At 42.8% G+C, this 25,662-nt stretch overlaps 1 protein-coding gene across 3 annotated transcripts in view; it reads right to left on the reverse strand.

Annotated features, from left to right (window-relative positions):
- Window positions 1-900: 900 nt before the first annotated feature.
- The window catches only part of LOC139367026 (xylulokinase homolog (H. influenzae)), a 60,082-nt gene continuing 35,320 nt past the window's right edge, over window positions 901-25,662 (reverse strand). For all 3 annotated transcript variants that reach the window (XM_071104913.1, XM_071104912.1, XM_071104914.1), the window contains 2 exons: window positions 18,729-18,823; window positions 901-1,483 (listed from right to left, as the gene is read on the reverse strand). In XM_071104913.1, the coding sequence (XP_070961014.1) occupies window positions 1,415-1,483; window positions 18,729-18,823 (164 nt within the window). In that variant the 3' untranslated portion in view covers window positions 901-1,414. The remainder of the gene's footprint in view (window positions 1,484-18,728; window positions 18,824-25,662) is intronic.

Raw genomic sequence — 25,662 nt, forward strand, 5'->3', positions numbered from 1 at the left:
GGACAAAGGACGTCTGACTGCTATGCCATCTCGGATGTATATGTGTGCCCTACATTACTCTTAGGATTATTCCTATAAATAGTAAATTTATTCTTTCTTTTGTGGATGATCGCAGGCCCACAGACCACTAGCAAGGTTTTCCTTTGCGTTTGTGCCTCCCAACAATAAAGGAGAAATTTCTCGTCACTTGTCACCCCCCCCCCCGGTTACACCCAGCACAGTGTCACGTTCACCCTCAAATTCAGATCCTCTGGAGGTTGATCAAAAAGGGAACGTTGTCACGTTGACAGTGTAACGTGCCAAAACAAAAAGTGACAAGAGAACCATTCGCCTCAACATCCTATATGTTTGCCATCTAGAATAGGAGTGTCAAAGTCATTTTGCCTTTGGGGCCACATATCCATAGTTTTTGGAATTTTCGATGCTCTCCACTGTCTAGCTTTCATTTCTGTGATTATTATCCAGCTGGACACAGTAAAGAGATTGTATGAATGTAGGTCCATTCTCATTTCTATACAGTTTCCAGTTGGTTTTAGTCATTTTAAGGTATATTGAGTGTGTTCCCTCCCTAACACAATCTAACTGATCTAAAAGTATGTTTGTCAAAATACCGATGGTATTATAGTTTGTTGCCTAATGAACACAACTATGGAGATCATTTAAGCGCACAGATGTTGGTTGGACTGGAGGAGAATAATGAACAATTGATTGGGAGTGGAAATCGTGGGGCCTGTGTGTGTGTGTGTATGCGCTGCTAGGAATGCTGGGTATTAATAGACCAGTAGGACACAGCCCCAGTCAGAACATCAGCAAAGGAGAAACAGATACAAATATCTCATTGTAAGAAAAGACTGTCTCAGTCACCTTCACCAATGTGATTAATCACAGTAATGACATGGGTTGTCATGAAAAGTTCAATATATTTTATTGTTTGAAGAAATTTGAGGGCATCAGCACAGTAGATCACTGAATATTCATAATACTCATAATACTGTAGATCTTTCAGAATTCCCATGAGAACAACATTATTCAGTTTATTTCTGAGTGAGAAGACAATTCCCTTATGGAACTTTCATACTTCCAAAAATACTTGTTTGACTATCTAAATGCCCATTGAAATGATCATGGCATGACAACAGAGATTGGTTGCTGAATACACAATTAGACAGAAGCGAAGAATGCAAAGAAAATGAGGCTTTCTTAGTGTCATCACAACTAAACAAATTGAAGAGGGTCGTGTCACTTGCAGATACATTCATGAAAAATTACCTGTAAAAAAATAATATTTAAGGTGTTTTACAAAGTCAAACTAAAGAGGTTGGAATTACGTGTAAGGCACAGGTTTGCAAGTCCTTCTTATTTGCTCATCAGACCATGGAGAAATGTGCTGATTGAAATAATTGCCAGTGTTCAGTCACTGCTTTGATTCCTGGAGCACTCTCTCCTCCAGTTCAGCATAACGCCTCAACAGGGGAGCAAACACCTGAAACAAAAAATACAAAGAAATCCCAGTGAGAACCTAAATGTTCTATATAAACAAAAATGAATTGAATATCCATTTCATTAGCGCTATGTGGTAAAGTGATCAGCGGACAATGCTGAATAACACTCCTCTACAGATACCATTTTAGAACTACTTTTGAACTTCTGAATCCGACCCTAAACGCCCCGTTTACTGGCTCAGATATTTCTTATTTACATTGTCCTTTCCTTTCTGTGAAAAGAGTATATGGTGGATGTGTAACCAGATCAGATCAGCACGGCTCGTCTCAACTCAGTAGTGTGAAAAGTGGTATACGGTTGAATGTATAACCAGCCAGCCCAGTATAAGTTGGCTCGGCTCAGAGGTATGAAAAGGCTACCAGACCTTAGAGTTCTTTTTAGGTCTGAAAAGTAGTCCAAATAAAGTGGTTTGCCAGCCCAGAGGCCAGAAAATTGGGTTATTTTCTCCCCCTGTGGTGAATGGACACGCATGGTTGAGTGGTTAAGAGCAGGGCAAAGTAGCAGACGCCGAGCCAGGATGGCCTTTCTTCTGAAAATACACTGTGGACACCATCAGTCATTTTGCTTTGAAAAGTCACAGTCAGCCAGGACACTGTTTGTCTGCCCTTAGAACCCTGTGTGTGTGTGTGTGTGTGTGTGTGTGTGTGTGTGTGTGTGTGTGTGTGTGTGTGTGTGTGTGTGTGTGTGTGTGGGGGGGGGGGGGGGGGTTACTATCCTTATGGGGACCAGAAGTCCTCACAAGGATAGTAAAACAAGGACAATACTGACAAGTGGGGACAAAAATGCTTTTTTAGGCTTAGAGGTTAGGTTAGGTTTAGGTTAAGGGAAAATAGGAATTTTAATGGGAATCAATTGTTTGGTCTCCACAAAGATAGTTAAACAAATGTATGTGCGCGTGCGTACAGTGAGAAGAATATTGATATTGATTGAGTCTTCAACTCCAGTCTGAAACCTTTTTATTTCACATCCATTACTCTCCTGGTCCTCTCTATCCCCTTGACTCCATTTCCCTGGTCCTCTATATCACCCTGACTCCATTTCCCTGGTCCTGCCTAACCCCCTGACTCCATTTCCCTGGTCCTCTCTATCCCCCTGACTCCATTTCCCTGGTCCTCTCTATCCCCCTGACTCCATTTCCCTGGTCCTCTCTATCACCCTGACTCCATTCCCCTGGTCCTCTCTATCTTCATCTGTTTCTGTTATCCTCAGAGTTTCTACTCTCTCCTTTCTCTTGCTTGCTGTCTGCCATACCCCTGCCCCCTTTCACACTGCTCCAGCCCTCTACCTCCAATGCCCCTCCCCATCTCTACCCACCCCTCTCCCTTCCTCGGTGGAGTGTTGGCTCTAGGCCAGAGCTCCATGGTGCCACAGCGTATCATGCCAGAGCAGGGTGGCTAATCACACCAGTGTCAGCAGTTGGCCAGGGCCACCATGCACCAACGCTGTGCAATGCTCAGGAAATTAGATTGACATAACACTGCTGGAGGGAGTGTGGTAGCACACAAAATCTTCTCTCCGCCCCATGGTGAAATGTGTAGAATTGCAGCAAACTTGCTTTAAAACTGCAACATTTTCTCCACTCTTCATGGCGATGGTTGTAGAATTGCAGGAAATGAACCTCTGACTGCATGTGTGTGTATGGATGTGGGTATGCAGATGTTTTTGAGGCCCCCACCCCCATCAAAGTTGCCCATCCATGGACTAGGCTTTTAAACAAAAAGATGTAGGGGTAGATCAGCTTTAATATTGCGGATAGACTGTACCTTCCATCATTTCCAATACCCCACACATTTTGGGGTAAATACACAGTACCAGTCAAAAGTTTGGACACACCTGCTCATTAAAGGGTTTCCCTTTATTTTTACTATTTTCTACATTGCAGAATAATAGTGAAGACATCAAAACTATGAAATAACCCACATAGAATCATGTAGTAACCAAAAAAGTATTAAACAAATCTAAATATATTTTACATTTGAGATTCTTCAAATAGCAACCCTTTGCCTTGATGACAGCTTTGCACACGCTTGGCATTCTCTTAATCAGCTTCATGAGGTAGTCACCTAGAATGCATTTCAATTAACAGGTGTGCCTTGTTAAAAGTTAATTTGTGCTATTTCTTTCCTTCTTAATGCGTTTGAACTAATCAGTTGTGTTGTGACAAGGTAGGGGTGGTATACAGAAGATATATATAGTTTTAAACTAACAAGACCCTTCCTAGAACTGGCCGCCCAGCCAATCTGAGCAATGGTCACTCACTCTGACAGAGCTCTAGAGTTCCTCTGTGGAGATGGGAGAACCTTCCAGAAGGACAACCATCTCCGCAGCACTCCACCAATCAGGCCTTTATGGTACAATGGCCAGACGGAAGCCACTCTTAAGGTTACATTTTTTTTTAAAGATGGTGGCGGCATCATGCTGTGGGGGTGTTTATCAGCTGCAGGGACTGGGAGACTAGTCGGGATTGCGGGAAAGATGAACAGAGCAAAATACAGAGAGATCCTTGATGAAAACCTGCTCCAGAGCGCTGAGGACCTCAGACTGGGGTGAAGGTTCACTTTCCAACAGAACAACGACAAGTTTCTGAATGTCCTTGAGTGGCCGAGCCAGAGCCCGGACTTGAACCCTATTTACCATCCCTGGAGAGACCTGAAAATAGCTGTGCAGCAAAGCTCACCATCCAACCTGACAGAGCTTGAAAGGATCTGCAGAGAAGAATGGGAGAAACTCCCCAAATACAGGTGTGCCAAGCTCGTAGCGTCATACCCAAGAAGACTCAAGACTGTAATCGCTGTCAAAGGTGCTTCAACAAAGTGCTGAGTAAAGGGTCTGAATACTTAGGAGTATTACCTATTTCAGAGCTCTACGGACAATTCCTTCGACCTCATGGCTTGGTTTTTGCTCTGACACTGTCAACTGTGGGACCTTATAGAGACAGGTGTTTGCCTTTCCAAATCATGTCCAATTAATTGAATATACCACAGGTTCCCTTTGATATTATGGGGAATTGTGTGTAGATTGATGAAAAAAAAGTAATAATTTAATCCGTTTTAGAATAAGGCTGTAATGTAACAAAATGTGGGAAAAGTAATGGGGTTCGAATATGGATGAACGACCCAATAAGCAGCTTAGGTGAAAAATCAGATACATCTCACTCCACATTTCCTTCCGTGAATCTAATCCTCTTGCAATTTAAATCAAATCAAATTGTATTAGTCACATACGCCAAATACAACAGGTAGACCTTACTTACAATGCAGTAACAACAGAGAGTAGCAGTGGTGTAAAAGAGGGGGAAAGGGGCAATACAAATAGTTTGGGTAGCCATTTTATTAGATGTTCAGGAGTCTTATGGCTTGGGGGTAGAAGCTGTTTAGAAGCCTCTTTGGACCTAGACTTGGCGCTCCGGTACCGCTTGCCGTGCAGTAGGGTTGCTGGTGTCTTTGACCATTTTTAGGGCCTTCCTTTGACACCGCCAATGCTGTCTTAGTGCCAGACTGTGGTGTCTGTGGCCAGTCTGTGGTGGTATGTAAACAGCTACGAAAAATACAGATGAAAACTCTCTAGGTAGACAGTGTGGTCTACAGCTTATCATGAGATACTCTACCTCAGGCGAGCAACATTTAAACGTGTTAACCCTCGCAAGGCTGCCGGCCCAGACTGACCAGCTGGCTGGTGTGTTTACGGACATCCCAGTCTGCTGTTCCCACATGCTTCAAGAGGGCCTCCATTGTTCCTGTTCCCAAGAAGTAGCACTCACTTCCATCATCATGAAGTGCTTTGAGAGACTAGTCAAGGGCCATATCACCTCCACCCTACCTGACACCCTAGACCCACTCCAATTTGCTTACTGCCCCAATAGGTCCACAGACAATGCAATCGCAATCACACTGCCCTAACCCATCTGGACAAGAGGAATACCTATGTAAGAATGCTGTTCATCGACTACAGCTCAGCATTTAACACCATAGTACCCTCCAAACCATTAAGCTCGAGACCCTGGGTCTCGACCCCGCCCTGTGCAACTGGGTCCTGGACTGCCTGACAGGCCGCTCCCAGGTGGTGAGGGTAGGAAACAACATCTCCACCCCGCTGATCCTCAACACTGGGCCCCACAAGGGTGTGTACTCAGCCCTCTCCTGTACTCCGTGTTCACCCATGACTGCTTGGCCATGCATGCCTCCAACTCAATCATCAAGTTTGCAGACGACACTACAGTGGTAGGCTTGATTACCAACAACGATGAGACGGCCTCCAGGGAGGTGGTGAGGGCCCTCGGAGTGTGGTGTCAGGAAAATAACCTCACACTCAACGTCAACAAAATAAAGGAGATGATCATGGACTTCAGGAAACAGCAGAGGGAGCACCCCCCCCCCCCATCCACAGACGGGACAGTAGTGGAGAAGGTGGAAAGTTAAGTTCTTCGGCATACACATAACGGACAAACTGAAATGGTCCACCCACACAGACAGCGTGATGAAGAAGGCGCAGCACCGCCTCTTCAACCTCAGGAGGCTGAAGAAATTTGGCTTGTCACCAAAAACACTCACAAACTTTTACAGATGCACAATCGAGAGCATCCTGTCGGGCTGTATCACCGCCTGGTACGGCACCTGCTTCGCCCACAACCGTAAGGCTCTCCAGAGGGTAGTGAGGTCTGCACAACGCATCACCGGGGGCAAACTACCTGCCCTCCAGGACACCTACACTACCTGATGTCGCAGGAAGGCCAAAAAGATCATCAAGGACAACAACCACCCGAGCCACTGCCTGTTCACCCCGCTATCATCCAGAAGGCGAGGTCATTACAGGTGCATCAAAGCTGGGACCGAGAGACTAAAAAACATCTTATCTCAAGGCCATCAGACTGTTAAACAGCCATCACTAACATTGAGTGGCTGCTGCCAACATACTGACTCAAATCTCTAGCCACTTTAATAATTAAAAATGGGATGTAATAGATGTATCACTAGCCACTTTAAACAATGTCACTTTATATAATGTTTACATACCCTACATTACTCATATCATATGTATATACTGTACTCTATACCATCTACTGCATCTTGCCTATGCCGTTCGGCCATCGCTCATCCATGTATTTTTATGTACATATTCTTATTCATTCCTTTACACTTGTGTGTGTATAAGGTAGTTGTTGTGAAATTGTTAGATTACTTGTTCGATATTACTGCATGGTCGGAACTAGAAGCACAAGCATTTCTCTACACTCGTATTAACATCTGCTAACCATGTGTATGTGACAAATAAAATTGGATTTGATTCAGATATCGTGCACCAGCTGTTATTTACAAAAATACATAGTCCGCCACCCCTTGTCTTACCAGACGCTGCTGTTCTATCCTGCCGGTGCAGTGTATAACCAGCCAGCTGTATGTTGATGGTGTCGTCGTTCAGCCACGACTCCGTGAAACATAAGATATTACAGTTTTGAATGTCCTGTTGGTAGTTTAATCTTCCGGGTAGATCATAAATTTTATTATCCAAAGATTGCACGTTAGCTAGCAGAAGTGGGGGTTTATTCGATCGCCTACAAATTCTCAGAAGGCAGCCCGCCCTCTGGCCCCCTTTTCTCTGCCTCCTCTTCACGCAAATCACGGGGATCTGGGCCTGTTCCCGAGAAAGCAGTATATCACTCGGGTCGGGCTCGTCAGAATCTTTAAAGGAAAAAAAATATTCTGACAGTCCGTGGTGAGTAATCGCAGTCCTGATGTCCAAAAGTTATTTTCGGTCATAAGAGACGTAGCGGCAACATTATGTACAAAATGAGTTACAAACAACGCAAATAAATGAACAAAAAAACACAATCGGTTAGGGACACGTAAAACGTCAGCCTTCTTCTCCGGAGCCATAGTTACTTCTCCCGAGTCTATAGAGATTGCATTGCGGGAGAGTATATTTTGGGGAAAAAAGGAGGGGTGAAAGATATTTTCCTCTGCCAGCCTGTGCCCCATCCCTAAGAAAATAGCTTTCTGCCCCCTTGACACCATCCATTACTGTTGTGCTCTGGCAATAGCAGTCTATCCCTGGGGGGCATACTAACAGAATTGTGTTGTATTGTACATGTCAACAGCACACTCAATTTGGAAAGTGTAATAGACATTTAGTATAAACTAGTGTGCGTGGTGGTTGGTTTTTCTATCCTTGTGGGGACCTAAAATCCACAAAAGTTCCCACAAGAACAGTGAAACAAGGAAAATTCTCCCTCCTGGGGACATTTCCAATGACCCCATGAGCTTAGGGGTTAGGTTTAGGGTTAGAATTAGGGGTTAGTGGTTAGGTTTAAGGTTATGGGTTAGGCTTAGGTTAAATAGGATTTTGAATAGAAATCAATTTTAGGTCCCCCGAGGATAGAAGAACAAAACGTGTGTGTGTGTGTAAGGTAAACACCAATTAAAGAACCCTCTGAATAGTGTAGTCTCTGCTGACCTCTGACAATCTCTATGAAGGGAGATAAAGACCCAGCGTTTCCACAGCAACAACACCCCGATGCCCCAGAGGACAGTGGGTAGGGTGGTACACTAACACACCTCTCCTTTTGGCAGGGTAGTCCCTTCTATGGGCCACATCAATCAGGTCTCAGAGAGAAATCTCAGAGAGGCCTATGCACATCCATGATTTCTTATGTCGATAAAAAGGACCGAAAGTATTAGGCTAAAAAAGGGATATTCACACACTGATTTATGCTCTCAATAAACTGTGAAGGTTTATTTCAAAAGCTGTGTTAGCTATCTGTTAGCCTACAAATCCCTGACCAGAACTGACATTGTACAACATCAGCATGCTAGCAGTTAACATTAAGAAGGACAAGGCTTTGTAATCATTCAATTCCTTTTTATAGTTTAGTAAAACTGTCCAGGGTGCTGTAAAATTAGTCTAAAACTTCTGCTTTTCCCAGCCACACCATGTAGCTAAGTAGCTGTTGTTAGTATGGAGGGGGGATGTTCGACGGGTTTGCATAAAAGTGCAATGAACAGTAATCCGGCATGTCTGATTCCTGCCATCTCCTTAATAGGTTGCCGCCGCCGCCCTGACAGCTAAACGTATTCCCGCCCAACAGGGGCTGACACGTGATCTGCAATGAATTCCCACCGGGGCCTAGCAAATATAGAGCATTCTAATATCACACACAAACACATAGTGCTCCTCGGTCCCTCAGACCACATTCAAAGATTAGCTGCCGAGAAGCTAGAACAAAAGGCACACTTCAGAGAAGCAGCGCCGTTGTTAATGTATTGTGAAACCGACTGAGACAACATCACTTTAAAGCTCAATAGGTAGGCTATAGTGACGTGAAAGTGATTGAAAGGTCTATTAACAACACAAAGATAAGCTACTGTACATAAAGTACATCATGTAATCTCCATACAGTACATGAAGTTCCCTGGTTCTTTCAACCTGTAAGGCAGCTGTAGGATCTTAATTTGATCACCCTGTTACAGGAGAACTTTCTTGAAATGCAGAAAATGTCAAACTTGTAGTGTATTTGAGGTTTTAAAAGGCTTCTGAAGGTTGTAATTTCCACTTAAATATTTCTGATTTGATTTTCCCTTACGAAAAACTCCTACAAAAATATCCAAATAATAATTCACATTTCCTGTTGCTTCAGGATTCTTTTTTTTCCAGCTGTAGCAAAATGGCTCAAATTAAGACCCTACACCTGTACAGGTCCAGAGCTCATCTTCTGCAGACAATGAAAGAGATGAGGGCAAAACAACTGTGTCTTTCATAACATTTCAAAGCAGTCATTTTCTATCTTTAGGAATACAAACAATATTGTGTGTGTGTGTCATGTTCAGTAACCTCGGCCCATTGAGGGACGGAGAGGAGAAACAACATGTATGACTTTCAGCTCATTCAGAACATATACTAGACTACTGTGTATGGGAACATAACAGACCAGGCAACAACACACTTTATTTTTTGATTGGTGGCCAATTAATGGAAAATTAACACACATCATTTACATTGCTGTCTCATTACGAAGAACATCGTCATTCACTGGGTGTGAAATGGGTCCCACACGCTGTCTCGCAAAACAGTATAATAATCAAAGGCATCTAAATTTATAGCGCTGCAGGAGGAAACCCTGTTCGATGTGCTACATCACGCATGTAATAAGCAGTTGTGAAATTTCTCATTGTTATTTATGAAGTATACTGAATTATTTAAAGGTACATCATGAGAAAAACCTGCAAAACATCTCCTAACTAATACTGGTATCATCTTAAGAAACCCAGCCAGTTTCGTAGCTAAATGTATCTTATACGTTCCTTTTGTAAAATATTTTAAATACATGAATTTTTCATGTGATATAAATGCATTATAAAAGTGTATTTATATCTCACATGGTATTGTCAGTTTGTAATGACAGAAAGGTACACGTTTGATATCAACTTTGGCAATATTTCCCCATTCCAAAAAAATACCCTTCCAAATCAATGGCAGTCTAATTTGACCACTGTTTGCATCCCATACACACAAAACATTAGGACTGATATCTAATATGCATTATTGTTGTTATTCATGCCTTCGCCATTAGAATTACTCTTCAGGACTGGGTGATAAGAGATATTCGACATGTCAGTGATTCCAGAGAAATTCAACATGCCAAAGATATGAGAGATATTAGACATGTCAAACCGTCTCCCTTTTTCTGGGACCCCAAATCATACCAGTCGCCATGTTAATGTGCCTTTGTTGTGGTGGGTAATGTCGGATTTAAGGAGGGAGGTAGGCACTAAGCTTTTTCCTCCCAGAATCCTTCACAATGAGACAATTGTTGAACTGTGATGTTTCTGTCAAACTCCAAATTAAGAAACAGCAAGCGGCCCACATCGTTACTGTCTTTCTTTCACACAGCCTACATAGATGACCTTGAGGGAAGGGAAGGGAGGGGGGGGGGAGTGAGTGATTGCGGGAATAAAGACAAAAGCTAAAAAAATATTAAGATGTTTGCCATTAAGCTGTCGTAGTCCTAGCTCATGAATATTTATCAAGGTTGAAGTTTAAGCCCACATTTGGAACATCTCTCTTTAAAAGCGTTTTTTCCCCCTTCTCCTCACTACTTGTTTCATTGTTGACATAATAGTACTGTCAATCTGTTGATGTGCTCTGAAGGACACACCTGCTAGGAGAAGGCTTTTATGCCAAAATATTTTTGAAGAACCACCAAATACGCTGCAAAAAACATAACTGAGAAGGAGCGTGACTCTTGACTATGGTTGCAAAAGGTCGAAACTTTCTGGCAAATTTCCAGAATTTTCCCCACACTACCACACTACTACACTGTCTGAGCCAAGGACTACATGCTTTCTGGTAAGTTTTGATTACAATACTGGGTGGGGTGAATATATCTTATATGACATACATTATTTTTTGTTAACTAGTAAATAGTAGCCTACAGCAAAGTGTGTTTATATAATTTCTTACTTGTTAACAATTTCTGCTAGATAGTTATTGCTACCATGTGGGTTTTAGCTTGCTTGAGCCTGATAACTGAGGAGTGTTAATTCACCTGTTTCCATACGTTTCATTTTAAAACTTTTATCTTACAAAGCAGTTGTTTAATCTAACTGCTTAACTATTTATCTGTACATGGAATTGTATTGGTTGTTTTTTTAACATAATTTTTCCCTAATTACAGGAAAATGCCACGGGCACTATCTGATGTGTGGAGACATTTCACTGGAACTAATGTAGAAGGAAAAGCTGTGTACATTTGCAAATACTGTGCCAAATCATATGTGAAGAATGCAACAAAGATGCAGAATCATCTGGCCATGTGCATAAAGTTCCCTCAGCGCTCACAACAAGCAACCTCTGACAAAAGTCCCTTTACTTCTATTTGAGGTGAAAATGATGAATCAGACACTTTATCGATAGCAACAGCTATTGGTCCTCCTGGAATCAGAAGTTTTTTTTGACTCAATGGAGGAACGTAGTCAGAGAAATGCTGATGAATGTCTTGCTCGAGCTGTGTATGCAACTGGCAATGGGTATTGGAAGAGATTTCTGAATGTTCTTCACCCAGCATACACTCCTCCAATCAGACATGCTTTATCTACTAATTTGCTGGATGCAGAGTTCAACAGAGTTCAAGTGAAGGTCAAGCAAATAATAGAGAAAGCAGACTGTATTGCAATCACCTCTGATGGGTGGTCAGATTTTTGTGAGCAAGGAATAATTAAACTACATCATCTCCACCCCTCAACCAGTATTCCACAAGAGCGCAGACACAAGGGACAACAGACACACCGGTCTCTACATTACAGATGAGCTGAAGGCAGTCATCAATGACCTTGAACCACAGAAGGTATTTGCACTGGTGACAGACAATGCTGCGAACATGAAGGCTGCTTGATCTAAAGTGTAGGAGTCCTACCCTCACATCACACCCATTGGCTGTGCTGCTCATGCATTGAATCTGCTCCTCAAGGTCATCATGGCACTGAAAACAATGGATATACTCTACTAGAGAGCCAAGGAAATGGTTAAGTATGTGAAGGGGCATCAAGTTATAGCAGCAATCTACCTCACCAAGCAAAGTGAGAAGAATAAGAGCTCCACATTGAAGCTGCCCAGCAACTTCCGTTGGGGTGGTGTTGTCATCATGTTTAACAGTCTCCTGGAGGGGAAGGAGTTTGGCCATATCGATATGGACAGCCCCATCAAGAGGATCCTCCTGGATTATTTATTTTGGAGAGAGTGGTAAGCAGCCTGAAACCTATAGCAGTAGCCATTGCACAAATTGATGGAGACAATGCCATCCTGTCTGATGTTCAGACTCTGCTTGCAGATGTAAGAGAATAAATCCGTACTGCCCTGCACACTTCACTGTTGCTCAAAGCAGAGGAAACTGCAGTTCTGAAATACATCAAAAAGACTTCTGCCTGAAGCCCATACACGCCGCAGTGTACATGTTGGACCCCAAGTATGCTGGCAAGTGCATCCTGTCTGGTGCAGAGATCAACAAGGCCTATGGTGTCATCACTACTGTGTCTCGCCACTTTGGCCTGGACAAGGGCAAGGTTCTTGGCAGTCTGGCGAAGTACACTTCCAAGCAAGGGCTTTGGGATGGAGATGCAATATGGCAGTCGTGCCAACATATCTCATCAGCGACCTGGTGGAAGGGACTTTGTGGATCTGAGGCTCTTTACCTTGTTGCCTCCATCATCCTCCAAATCCCACCAACATCAGCCGCATCAGAGCACAACTGGTCCTTGTTTGGGAACACACACACCAGAGCACGCAACAGGCTGACCAATACAAGGGTTGAAAAATTGGCCCATCCGGGCAAATTTGAGGCTTTTTGAGCCTGACAACGAGCCATCCTCAACAAGGTTTGAAAGTGACAGTGAAGATGAGGCCTCAGAGTCTGATGTTCAAGAGGTGGACATTGAGGAGGTCCAAGGAGAAAACATGGAAGCCTGAGAGGAAGACAACCAAAGCTGTAGTTTGTAGACTATAATTGTATGTACGTTGAAAACATTTTGGGAGATGCGATGGATCATTGGGGATCATTCGATATTCCCTTTCTTTTGTTTGTTTGTTCAGTGAAATCATCCCATGTGAAGAGTCAACTCATTTAATTAAAGTTAAATTCTTAACTAAATTGTTTTTTTTTATTTCTATTGGTAGGACTTAATTACAAATTATTATGTGTACTTATGATAAGGTAAAAGGTCTCTGTTTCTATCTCCATATGATATGGTAAATATATCCAATGCAAAAAACATCTACATTTAAAAAGTATTACTATTAATTCGCATATATTTGCGTTAATTACCATATATTCTCATTCATTCCCATATATTCCCGTTAACTATTGACACCAACTTCTTGTGACTCTGAACAAGTCCAAATATGGACACCGTACGTACAACTACAACCCTGACTGTTGATGTTGCTTTTTAACTTCTGGACTAAGGAGTACAAAACCAGTACATTTCATAACATTGTGACAACTGTCAATCATCCCAGGATCCTCTTATTTTAAGCCTAGACAATGTTAATTAACTAGACCTACAGTGCTCCCACATCCCTTATCCCATAATTAAGCCCTTACAGAGGCTAAAAGAGCACAACTTAACTTACTTCCACGTCAGAGGAACCTGTTCCCCTCGGGACATTGTGCTGCTGTGTAATGCTTTGTGAACTGTACACACACACACATATACGCACGTCATCTATAGGTATGTGCGGTGGGTTTTTCTAATGGGTACTGCCTGCTATATACCTTCACCTCATAGGAAGAACTTGTTCACCTCGACACACTCCTGCTGCGCTTCATGAATTGTAAGCACAGGCACACACAGATACACACACAAGCACACACATACTAACTCTCTACAGTATTTGCACATGTGTTCTCTCTTGGGCCTTATGGTTTTGTCCTAGACATATATAGGTTTCCATGCCTATGATATGTTCATATGTCAAATAAATATGATGAACTCTTGTGCAATGTGAATAGTGAGTGAGCTGCTCTCACAATGTAAAGCAGGATGATTTGCGAGTACATTTTCCTCGTATAGAAATTACAGTCTCAATAAGAGCATGAAAACACCAGTGTGTCAAAAATGGCCATTCCTACACAGGGAGATCAACCTATATACCTCAGTTGACCCTCTTGAGTCAATTTCAGTGGCCCCGTGGAAATCGAATTAGCATAATAAAAATATTCCCATCAAAATTTGTCAGTTTAAGATAGAGATCAGGTTTTTTTTGCATGGGCTGCGCCTCAATTCACCACATCTGCCAATTGCGGCCTTACGCATCTGCATTGGAAGGTGGCCGAGATACAGCGGTATTTGTCAGACCAGGAGACATCCCATCTGCATTGGAAGGTGGCCGAGATACAGCGGTATTTGTCAGACCAGGAGACATCCCATCTGCATTGGAAGGTGGCCGAGATACAGCGGTATTTGTCAGACCATGAGACATCCAGGAAATTGGTCTTCTCACAAAAACATCTGTAGTGTCTGTACTGACTGGCCTTCACACTATTATGACCCCTCTATGGAAAGGTTTTGCTCTTTTATGCCCACAAGCCTCACATGACTCGCCGTTACCAGTAAAAAATATAAATGAATGGAAGTATATATATGTAAGTAGTTAAGTACCTAAAAAAAAGGGGGTAAATATGTGTGAAAAAAATACAAATAGTTACAAATACAAATATCTTTCTAAGTCTGAAGTTTTACATACACCTTAGCCAAATACATGTATACTCAGTTTTTCACAACTCCTGACATTTAATCCTAGTAAAAATTCCCTGTCTAAGGTCAGTTAGGATCACCACTTTATTTTAAGAATGTGAAATGTCAGAATAATAGTAGAGAGAATGATTTACTTCAGCTTTTGTTTGACATTCCCAGTGGGTCAGAAGTTTACATAAACTCAATTTTTATTTGGTAGCATTGCCTTTAAATTGTTTAAAAGCCTCCCCCTTTTTCCTCTAAACATAACAATGGTCATTATGGCCAAACAGTTCTATTTTTGTTTCATCAGACCAGAGGAAAAAGTACAATCTTTGTCCCCATGTGCAGTTGAAAACCGTAGTCTGGCTTTTATATGGCGGTTTTGGAGCAGTGGCTTTTTCCTTGCTGAGCGGCCTTTCAGGTTATGTCGATATAGGACTTGTTTAACTGTGGATATAGATACTTTTGTACCTGTTTCCTCCAGTATCTTCTTTTGCTGTTGTTCTGGGATTGATTTGTACTTTTCTCACCAAAGTACATTCATCTCTAGGAGACAGAACGCGTCTCCTTCCTGAACGGTATGACGGCTGTGGGGTCCCATGGTGTTTATACTAGTGTAATATTCTTTGTACAGATGAACGTGGTACCTTCAAGCGTTTGGAAATTGCTCCCAAGGATGAACCAGACTTGAATAAGTCAACTATTTTTTTTCTGAGGTCTTGGCTGATTTCTTTTGTTTTCCCCATGATGTCAAGCAAAGAGGCACTGAGTTTGAAGGTAGGCATTGAAATACATCCACAGGTACACCTCCAATTGACTCAAATTATGTCAATTATCCTATCACAAGCTTCTAAAGCCATGACATAATTTTCTGTAATTGTCCAAGCTGTTTAAAGGCACAGTCAACTTCTGACCCACTGGAATTGTGAAATAATGAATTATAAGTGAAATAATCTGTCCGTAAACAATTGTTGGAAAAATTACTTGTGTCATGCACAAAGTAGATGTCCTAACTGACTTGCCAAAACTATAGTTTGTTAACAAGAAATTTGTGGAGTGGTTGAAAAATGAGTTTTAATGACTCCAACCTAAGTGTATATGAACTTCTGACTTCAACTGTAACTATCTGTTTTTCTATGAATTAATCTGTTATTCATTCATCTGTTATTTTTCGGGGGATACCTAAAGGGGTCCTAAAATTCTAGATCAAATAGCTGAATGATCCTTGGTATGACCGTCATAAAACAGTTCTCCCCAGCTTAGACTCTAGAGGGTTAACAACATCGCTCAAGCCTCCATTTGCACATACTAGCAGCCCAGCAGTGGCCGTTCACAATGACGCAGAGTCACCGACCCCAATTACCTCGCTGTGTTTTATCAAAGATGCCGCTTGATCAGTCCACTGTCGCATTGGCTGCATCTCTTACAAATGCTCACAATGGCTGCCTCGCCCACTAATTCCCAGAAATGTCACTTCAATTTCACACAGCTCCTTATTGGCCTATTTGGGCTAAATATCATGTATTTTAACTAGAACTGAGCTTTCCCCCATCCATTAATCTCCTTCTGTAAAAGTCTCTCAATCTCTCACACACACACACACACACACACACACACACACACACACAAAGTATCTGGCCCCATTTAGATAGCAAACCACCGTCTGTCCCTGCGTGACCCCCATGTATTTCTACCACCGGTCAGAGGGGATGGCATGTAATTCACTTTTACAATCACTTCACCAAAGGGGGATGAAGCATTTAATGAAGAAGCAGTGACTCATAAAAGTAGGCTATTCGGCAGCCGATAAGTCTGGAGACTGAGGGGAATCTGAGGGGAGAGTTCAGTGGCTAAAAAAGCGTCTTGTAGTCATAGCCGTCACTCACACAATCCTCATGTTCCCCCTGTGACGCTGCCACTGTTAAACAGTAGAGCTCTGTGACATTTGAGGTAGGCCGGGAAATGGCGAAGACACTGATTTCATTGGTCACTTCATTAGGACACTGTGATTTCATTGGTCACATTGCTAAGCACTTTTCCAATCCTGTCGGTGCTACTTAATAGTATTGTTTAGGCGGCACGTTACATCCAAGCTGTCTGCCCTGAGCTAACAGCGGGACATTAAAACCATTCAGAAAGATCAAAGAGGCGATCAAAGAAATGTTGTACAGAAAATGTAGACCTGGAGCCATTGCCTTTGAGGCACAGACAGCTAGTTCCTTAGCATATGTATCCCTCATTCACATGCCTTACCTTAAAATAGTATGTAATCCATTTGGAAAACTTATTGAAATGCCTTCACAAAGTATTACTCACAGTGGCAAGAAAAAGTATGTGAACGCTTTGGAATTATCTGGATTTCTGCATGAATTGGTCATAAAATTAGATCTGATCTTCATCTAACAGACAAACATAGTGTGCCTAAACTAATAACGCGCAAATTATTGTCTTTTTGTCTATATTGAATACATAATTTAAACATTCACAGTGTAGTTTGGGGAAAGTATGTGAACCCCTAGGCTAATGACTTCTCCAAAAGCTAATTGGAGTCAGGAGTCAGCTAATCTGGAGTACAATCATTGAGACGAGATTGGAGATGTTGGTTAGAGCTGCCCTGCCCTATAAAAAACACTCACAAAAAATGTTGTTTGCTATTTACAAGAAGCATTGCCTGATGTGAACCATGCCTCGAACAAAAGAGATCTCAGAAGACCCAAGATTAAGAATTGTTGACTTGCATAAAGCTGGAAAGGTTTACAAAAATATCTCTAAAAGTGTTGATGTTCATCAGTCCACTGTAAGACAAATTGTCAATAAATGGAGAAAGTTCAGCACTGTTGCTACTCTCCCTTGGAGTGGCCGTCCTGCAAAGATGACTGCAAGAGCACAGTGCAGAATGCTCAATGAGGTTAAGAAGAATCTTAGAGTGTCAGCTAAAGACTTAAAGAAATCTCTGGAACATGCTAACATCTCTGTTGACGAGTCTACAATACATAAAACACAAAACAAGAATGGTGTTCATGGGAGGACACCACGGAAGAACCACTGCTGTGTAAAAAAAACATTGCTGCACATCTGAAGTTCGCAAAAGAGCGTCTGGATGTTCCAAAGCGCTACTGGCAAAATATTCTGTGTACAAATTAAACTAAAGTTGAGTTGTTTGGAAGGAACACACAACAACATCAAAACCTCATCCCAACTGTAACGTAGGGTGAAGGGTGCATCATGGTTTGGACCTGCTTTGCTGCCTCAGGGCCTGGACATTCACAGGTTTATCAAGACATTTTGCAGGAGAATGTGAGGCTATCGGTCCTCCAATTGAAGCTCAACAGAAGTTGGGTGATGCAACAGGACAACGACCCAAAACACAGAAGTAAATCAACAACAGAATGGCTTCAACAGAAGAAATATGAGTCCTGACCTCAACCCGATTGAGATGCTGTGGCATGATGTCAAGAGAGTGGTTCACACCAGACATCCCAACAGTATTGCTGAACTGAAACAGTTTTGTAAAGAGGAATGGTCCAAAATTTCTCCTGACCATTGTGCAAGTCTGATCCGCAACTACAGAAAACGTTTAGTTGAGGTTATTGCTGCCAAAGTAGGGTCAACCAGTTATTAAAACCAAGGGTTCACAAACTTTTCCCACCCTGCACTGTGAATGTTTACACAGTGTGTTCAATAAAGACATGAAAAAGTATAATTGTTTGTGTGTTATTAGTTTAAACAGACTGTGTTTGTCTATTGTTGTGACTTAGATCAGATCAAATTGTATGACTAATTATGCAGAATTCCAGGTAATTCCAAAGGGTTCACATACTTTTTCTTGCCACTGTATATGCAAGAGGCCATATTTAGACACAGATTCCCAATATGAATAAATGCTGATCACAACCAAGACGCGGTGTTGACTTAGCGAGAGGGAGGGGGAGCGGTAGAGAGAATGAGAAGGAAAGAGAGAGTGAGAGAGCTGCTGAGCTGTATTGGGTTGTGCTGCTGTACCTTGTCAGCTCCAGGTGTTGGGGTCACTGCTAGCTGGGCTTCTGGGGCTTTTCTCACCGCCTCAGCGAAGGACACTCCTGATTCAGCAACAAGTCCTGGCAAACAAAAAGTGGATTCAGTTTACAAAAAACATCAAATACCCCCGTGTTAAAAGTTAGTCAAATGGCAACCAATCCTTGAAAAGGGGTACATCACAATACAATGTGTATCACCTAGGTAAATAAACTTATGGCAAAGAATTGCTGAAAATGGGTACATCATAGATACTGTATTTATCCGTTGGGTATTAAACATGTAATACTAATGTGGAAAAGAAGGGGGTCGAGTGATAAATGGCAGATATGTGAGAGCAGAACTAATAAACAGGCTCTGGCCTCTCACTAAAATGGCCACCCCGATCAAAACTACAGATCACAAAATGGCCGGCTGACAAAACTACAATTTCCAGAAGCAAGGGGAACGCTATCCCTTGACCTCGCCTGCGGCCTGTGTGGACCAGGACGGAGAAACAAACACACAGGTACCGTCTTGTTCTAAAGTCCTCTCATTCTTCGGGTGATTTTGGTGACGGTTTCCCGCTTAATTTGTGACAAATTCTCCTAATCTTGAAGAGGTTTGTCACATGTGGTGGAGAATGCGGGCATACGGACTAACCATACCGCTGGTTAGGTAGAGGAAAAAAAATGTTCAGTTAGCACTCCAAAGGGGAGTCAGGCTTTTTTTGTGGCTTTGTTTGGTTCGGACAGATTGCTCGGGGAAAATGAGTATGGAGGGAGCCATACAGGCCCTGTTACAAGCGGTGGCCGCCCAACAAGAGGCAACTAGAGCTCAACAAATAGCTCATCAGGATACAATGTGAATGTATCAGGACACATTACAGGTCCAGCACCACACCAACCAGCTGTTCAGAGAGGAGCAAGAGAGAAACACCCGGGAGTTAATTAAGAGGCCTAAAGGGAATCACAGGACCAAATTAGAGCTCATTTACCAGCTGCAAATACCCAAAGGCGGGACGGCCCAAAACCAGGATCCAACCCTGCAGCAAGCCAGAGCAGATGTGCAGGACATAGATGGTACTCCCATAAATGATGGAACGATGCCTAATAGTTTTCCCCACTTCATCATGAAAAAGGGTTTGGTGTACAGAGTGTCAAAAATAGGGGTTGATGTGGTGGAGCAGTTGTTGGTCCCAATCCGGTACCAGAGGACAGTACTGGATCTAACTCATGGGCACAACTTGGTATCGATACAACCTGAGACCGGATTGTAAGGAGGTTTAACTGGCCAGGAATTCAGGCTGAAGTGGCTCGGCAGAGAGTGTCCGGAGTGCCAGTTAACAGCTCCCCGATCAGCTGTTAGAAGCCCGCTAGCACCATTCCCAGTAATCGAAACACCATTTGAGAGGATAGCGATGGATATAGTGGGCCCACTACCCAATTCCGCCAGAAGGCACCAATACATTCTGGTCATTCTAGATTATGCCACTCGCTACCCAGAAGCCATTCCCCTTCGGACGATGGCTTCCAAAAATATTGCCATGGAATTAGTGCTCCTGTTCACCAGGGTAGGGGTTCCAAAGGAGATTCTTACTGACCAGGGAACCCCCTTTATGTCCCGCCGTATGGCGGACCTTTGTAAATTGTGGCAGGTGAAACAGTTGACATCGGTTTACCATCCTCAGATGGACAGGCAAGTTGAGAGATTGAACTGCACCCTGGTTTTCCCACTTTGAGCTGGTATATGGGAGGCACCCCCAGGGAATCTTAAGACATCGCCCGGAAAACCTGGGAGCACCAATCCACCCCGTATACTAGTGTTATAGAGCATGCCACGGCAATGCAAGACCGGATAGCCACAGTCATGCCAATCGTCAGAGAGCACATGAGACAAGCACAAGGGCACCAGCGGCAAACTTATAACAGGCAGGCTACCCTTAGGGAATTTCAACCGCAAGAAAAGGTGTTAGTGCTGGTCCCAACAACAGAGTTCAAACTACTAGCCACATGGAAAGGACCATATGAAGTACTGGAGAGAACAGGAGAAGTTAATTATTGGATCCAACGGCCCACGGAACATATCTATCACATAAACCTGTTAAAAGCATGGAAAGTGAGAGAAACACTAACGGTCACGTACCCCACACACACTCAGGAGACAGCCGAAGTAAATATTTCACCTAGGTTCACTTAGGTTGGAGTCAATACAACTTGTTTTTCAACCACTCCACAAATTTCTTGTTAACAAACTATAGTTTAGCAAGTCGGTAGGAACATCTACTTTTTCCAACAATTGTTTACAGACAGATTATTTGACTTATAATTCACTGTATCACAATTCCAGTTCACATACATTAAATTGACTGTGCCTTTAAACAGCTTCGAAAATTCCAGAAAATTATTTTACGGCTTTAGAAGCTTCTGATAGGCTAATTGACACCATTTGAGTCAATTGGAGGTGTACCTGTGGATGTATTTCAAGGCCTACCTTCAAACTCAGTACCTCTTTGCTTGACATCATGGGAAAATCAAAATCAAAATAAATCAGCCAAGACCTGAAAAAGAATTGTAGACCTCCACAAGTCTGGTTCATCCTTGGGAGCAATTTCCAAACGCCTGAAGGTACCACGTTCATCTGTACAAACAATAGTATGCAAGTATAAACACCATGGGACCACGCAGCCGCCATACAGCTCAGGAAGGAGACGCGTTCTGTCTCCTAGAGATGAATATACTTTGGTGCGAAAAGTGCAAATCAATCCCAGAACAACAGCAAAGAACCTTGTGAAGATGCTGGAGGAAACAGGTACAAAAGTATCTATATCCACAGTAAAAGGAGTCATATATCGACATAACCTGGAATGCCGCTCAGCAAGGAAGAAGCCACTGCTCCAAAACCGCCATATAAAAGCCAGACTACGGTTGGCAACTGCACATGGGGACAAATATTTTACTTTTTTGAGAAATGTCCTCTGGTCTGATGAAACAAAAATAGAACTGTTTGGCCATAATAACCATTGTTACGTTTAGAGGAAAAAGGGGGAAGCTTGCAAGCCGAAGAACACCATCCCAACTGTGAAGCACGGGGGTGGCAGCATCATGTTGTGGGGTGCTTTGCTGCAGGAGTGACTGGTGCACTTCACAAAATAGATGAGGCAGGAAAATGATTTGGATATATTGAAGCAACATCTCAAGACATCAGTCAGGAAGTTAAAGCTTGGTCGCAAATGGGTCTTCCAAATGGACAATGACCTCGAGCATACTTCCAAAGTTGTGGCAAAATGGACAACAAAGTCGAGGTATTGGAGTGGCCATCACAAAGCCCTGACCTCAATCCTATAGAAAATGTGCGGGCAGAACTGAAAAAGCGTGTGTGAGCAATGAGGCCTACAAACCTGACTCAGTTACACCAGCTCCGTCAGGATGAATGGGCCAAAATTCACACAACTTATTGTTGGAAGCTTGTGGAAGGCTCCCTGAAATGTTTGACCCAAGTTAACAATTTAAAGGCAATGCTACCAAATACTAATTGAGTGTATGTAAACTTAAATGTATTTGGCTAAGGTGTATGTAAACTTCCGACGTCAACTGTATATACAGTGAATTATAAGTGAAATAATCTGTCTGTAAACAATTGTTGGAAAAAGGACTTGTGTCATGCACAAAGTAGATGACCTAACCGATTTGCCAAAACTATAGTTTGTTTCTAAGAAAATTGTGGAGTGGTTGAAAAAAATAGTTTCAATAACTCCAACCTAAGTGTATGTAAACTTCTGATTTCAACTGTATGTACAGTACCAGTCAAAAGTTTGGATACACCTACTCATTCAATTGTTTTTCTTTATTTCTAAATGTTCTAAATTGTAGAATAACAGTGAAGACATCAAAACTATTAAATAACACATATGGAATCATGTAGTAACCAAAAAAGTGTAAACAAATCAAAAAATATATTTATATTTGATATTCTTAAAAGTAGCCAACCTTTGCCCTGACAGCTTTGCACACTCTTGACATTCTCTCAACCAGCTTCATGAGGTAGTCACCTGGAATGCATTTAAATGAACAGGTATGCCTTGTTAATTTGTGGAATGTCTTTCCTTAATGCGTTTGAGCCAATCAGTTGTGTTGTGACAAGGTAGGGGTGGTAAACAGAAGATAGCCCTATTTGGTAAAAGACCAAGTCCATATTATGGCAAGAACAGCTCAAAAAAGATAAATGACAGTCCATCATTACTTTAAGACATGAAGGTCAGTCAATCTGGAAAATGTCAAGAACTTTGAAAGTGCAGTCGCAAAAACCATCATGCGCTATGATGAGCCTGGCTCTCATGAGGACCACCACAGGAAAGGAAGTCACAGAGTTACCTCTACTGCAGAGGATAAGCTCATTAGAGTTACCAGCCTCAGAAATTGCAGTCCAAATAAATGTTCCACAGAGTTCAAGTAACAGACACATCTCAACATCAACTGTTCAGAGGGGACTGTGTGAATCGGGCCTTCATGGCCAAATTGCTGCAAAGAAACCACTACTAAAAGGACATCAATAATAAGAAGATACTTGTTTGGGCCAAGAAACACGAGCAATGGACATTAGACCATTTTAGATTTTTGGTTACAACCGCCATGTCTTTGTGAGACGCAGAGAAGATAAACGGAAAAATCTCTGCATGTGTGGTTCCCACCGTGAAGCTTGTAGAAGGAGGTGTGATGGTGTGGGAGTGCTTTGCTGGTGACACTGTCTGTGATTTATTTATTCTGCAGTGATATGCCATCCCATCTGATTTGCACTTAGTGGGACTATCATTTGTTTTTCAACAGGACAATGACCCAACACGCCCCCAGGCTGTGTAAGGGCTATTTGACCAAGAAGGAGCATGATGGAGTGATGCATCAAATGACCTGTCGACAATCACCCAACCTCAACACAATTGAGGTGGTTTTGGATGTGTTGGACCTCAGAGTGAAGGAAAAGCAGCCAACAAGTGCTCAGCATATGTGGCAACACTGTTTTGGTTACTACATGATTCCATATGTGTTCTTTCATAGTTTTTATGTCTTCACTATTATTCTACAATGTAGAAAATAGTAAAAATAAAGTAAAACCCTTGAATGAGTAGGTGTGTCCAAGCTTTTGACTGGTACTGTATGTATACATGTATGCATGCATGTATGTATATTATGCGTGCTTGTTTGTGTGTGTAATCGTATGTATGGAAACATTTATTCTAGGAGGTGGGATATATTGCTTCCACATCCGAAAAATGAGAATTACATTTCAAGTGCCAAAGGTGATCAATTTCACCTGTCCTTGTGATTGTCTCCACCCCCTCCAGGTGTCGCTTATTTCCCCCAGTGTATTTATCCCTGTGTTTCCTTTCTCTCTGTGCCAGTTCGTCTTGTATGTTAGTCAAGTCATCCAGCGTGTTTTCCCGTACTCCTTTTGCTATTCTCTTTTTGATAGTCCTCCTGGTTTTGACCCCTGCCTGACTCTAGACTTCTTTCCCGCCTGCCTGATCATCCTGCCTGCCCTGACCTTGATTCTGCCTGCCCTGACCTTAATTCTGCCTGCCCTGACCTTGATTCTGCCTGCCCTGACCTTAATTCTGCCTGCCCTGACCTTGATTCTGCCTGCCCTGACCTTAATTCTGCCTGCCCTGACCTTGATTCTGCCTGCCCTGACCTTGATTCTGCCTGCCCTGACCTTGATTCTGCCTGCCCTGACCTTGATTCTGCCTGCCCTGACCTTGATTCTGCCTGCCCTGACCTTGATTCTGCCTGCCCTGACCTTGATTCTGCCTGCCCTGACCTTGATTCTGCCTGCCCTGACCTTGATTCTGCCTGCCCTGACCTTGATTCTGCCTGCCCTGACCTTGATTCTGCCTGCCCTGACCTTGATTCTGCCTGCCCTGACCTTAATTCTGCCTGCCCTGACCTTGATTCTGCCTGCCCTGACCTTGATTCTGCCTGCCCTGACCTTGATTCTGCCTGCCCTGACCTTGATTCTGCCTGCCCTGACCTTGATTCTGCCTGCCCTGACCTTGATTCTGCCTGCCCTGACCTTGATTCTGCCTGCCCTGACCTTGATTCTGCCTGCCCTGACCTTGATTCTGCCTGCCCTGACCTTGATTCTGCCTGCCCTGACCTTGATTCTGCCTGCCCTGACCTTGATTCTGCCTGCCCTGACCTTGATTCTGCCTGCCCTGACCTTGATTCTGCCTGGCCTTCGGTACCTTTTAAACTCTGAACTGGTTTTGACCCTTTTCCCTGTCCACAACAAGTCTCTTGCCTTCCCCTATTGGATTAATACATATTGTAAGACTCCGACCATCTGCATCTGGTTCTCGCCTTATGTCATGATAGATAGATTTGTATAAATGCTAGAACATCAATAGGGAATCATCAAGGAAAAGGTTAGGTCGCTTCGACCACATGTCATCTTATTAATATTTGTTACCTATATTTAACGAGGCAAGTCAATTAAGAACAAATTCTTATTTACAATGACGGCCTATCAAGAGGCAAAAGGCCTCCTGCGGGGACGGGGGCTTTTTATAAAAAATGTAAATGTTGAACAAAAAACAGATCATGACACGAGAGACACTACATAAAGAGAGAACTAAGACGACAACACAGCATGGTAGCAACACAACATGACAACAACACGGTAGTGACACTGCACAATACGGTAGCACAATATGGTAGCAGCACAAAACATTGTTAGGCACAGACAACAGCACAAAGGGCAAGAAGGTAGAGACAACAATACATCAGGCGAAGCAGCCACAACTGTCAGTAAGAGTGTCCATGATTGAGTCTTTGAATGTAGAGATGGAGATAAAACTGTCCAGTTTTAGTGCTTTGTGGAGCTCGTTCTAGTCGCTAGCAGCCGCGACCTGAAAAGAGAAGCGACCCAGGGAGGTGTGTGCTTTCGGGAC

Source organism: Oncorhynchus clarkii, chromosome 15 (genome assembly GCF_045791955.1).
Source record: "Oncorhynchus clarkii lewisi isolate Uvic-CL-2024 chromosome 15, UVic_Ocla_1.0, whole genome shotgun sequence".
In the NCBI taxonomy this organism is placed as follows: domain Eukaryota; kingdom Metazoa; phylum Chordata; class Actinopteri; order Salmoniformes; family Salmonidae; genus Oncorhynchus; species Oncorhynchus clarkii.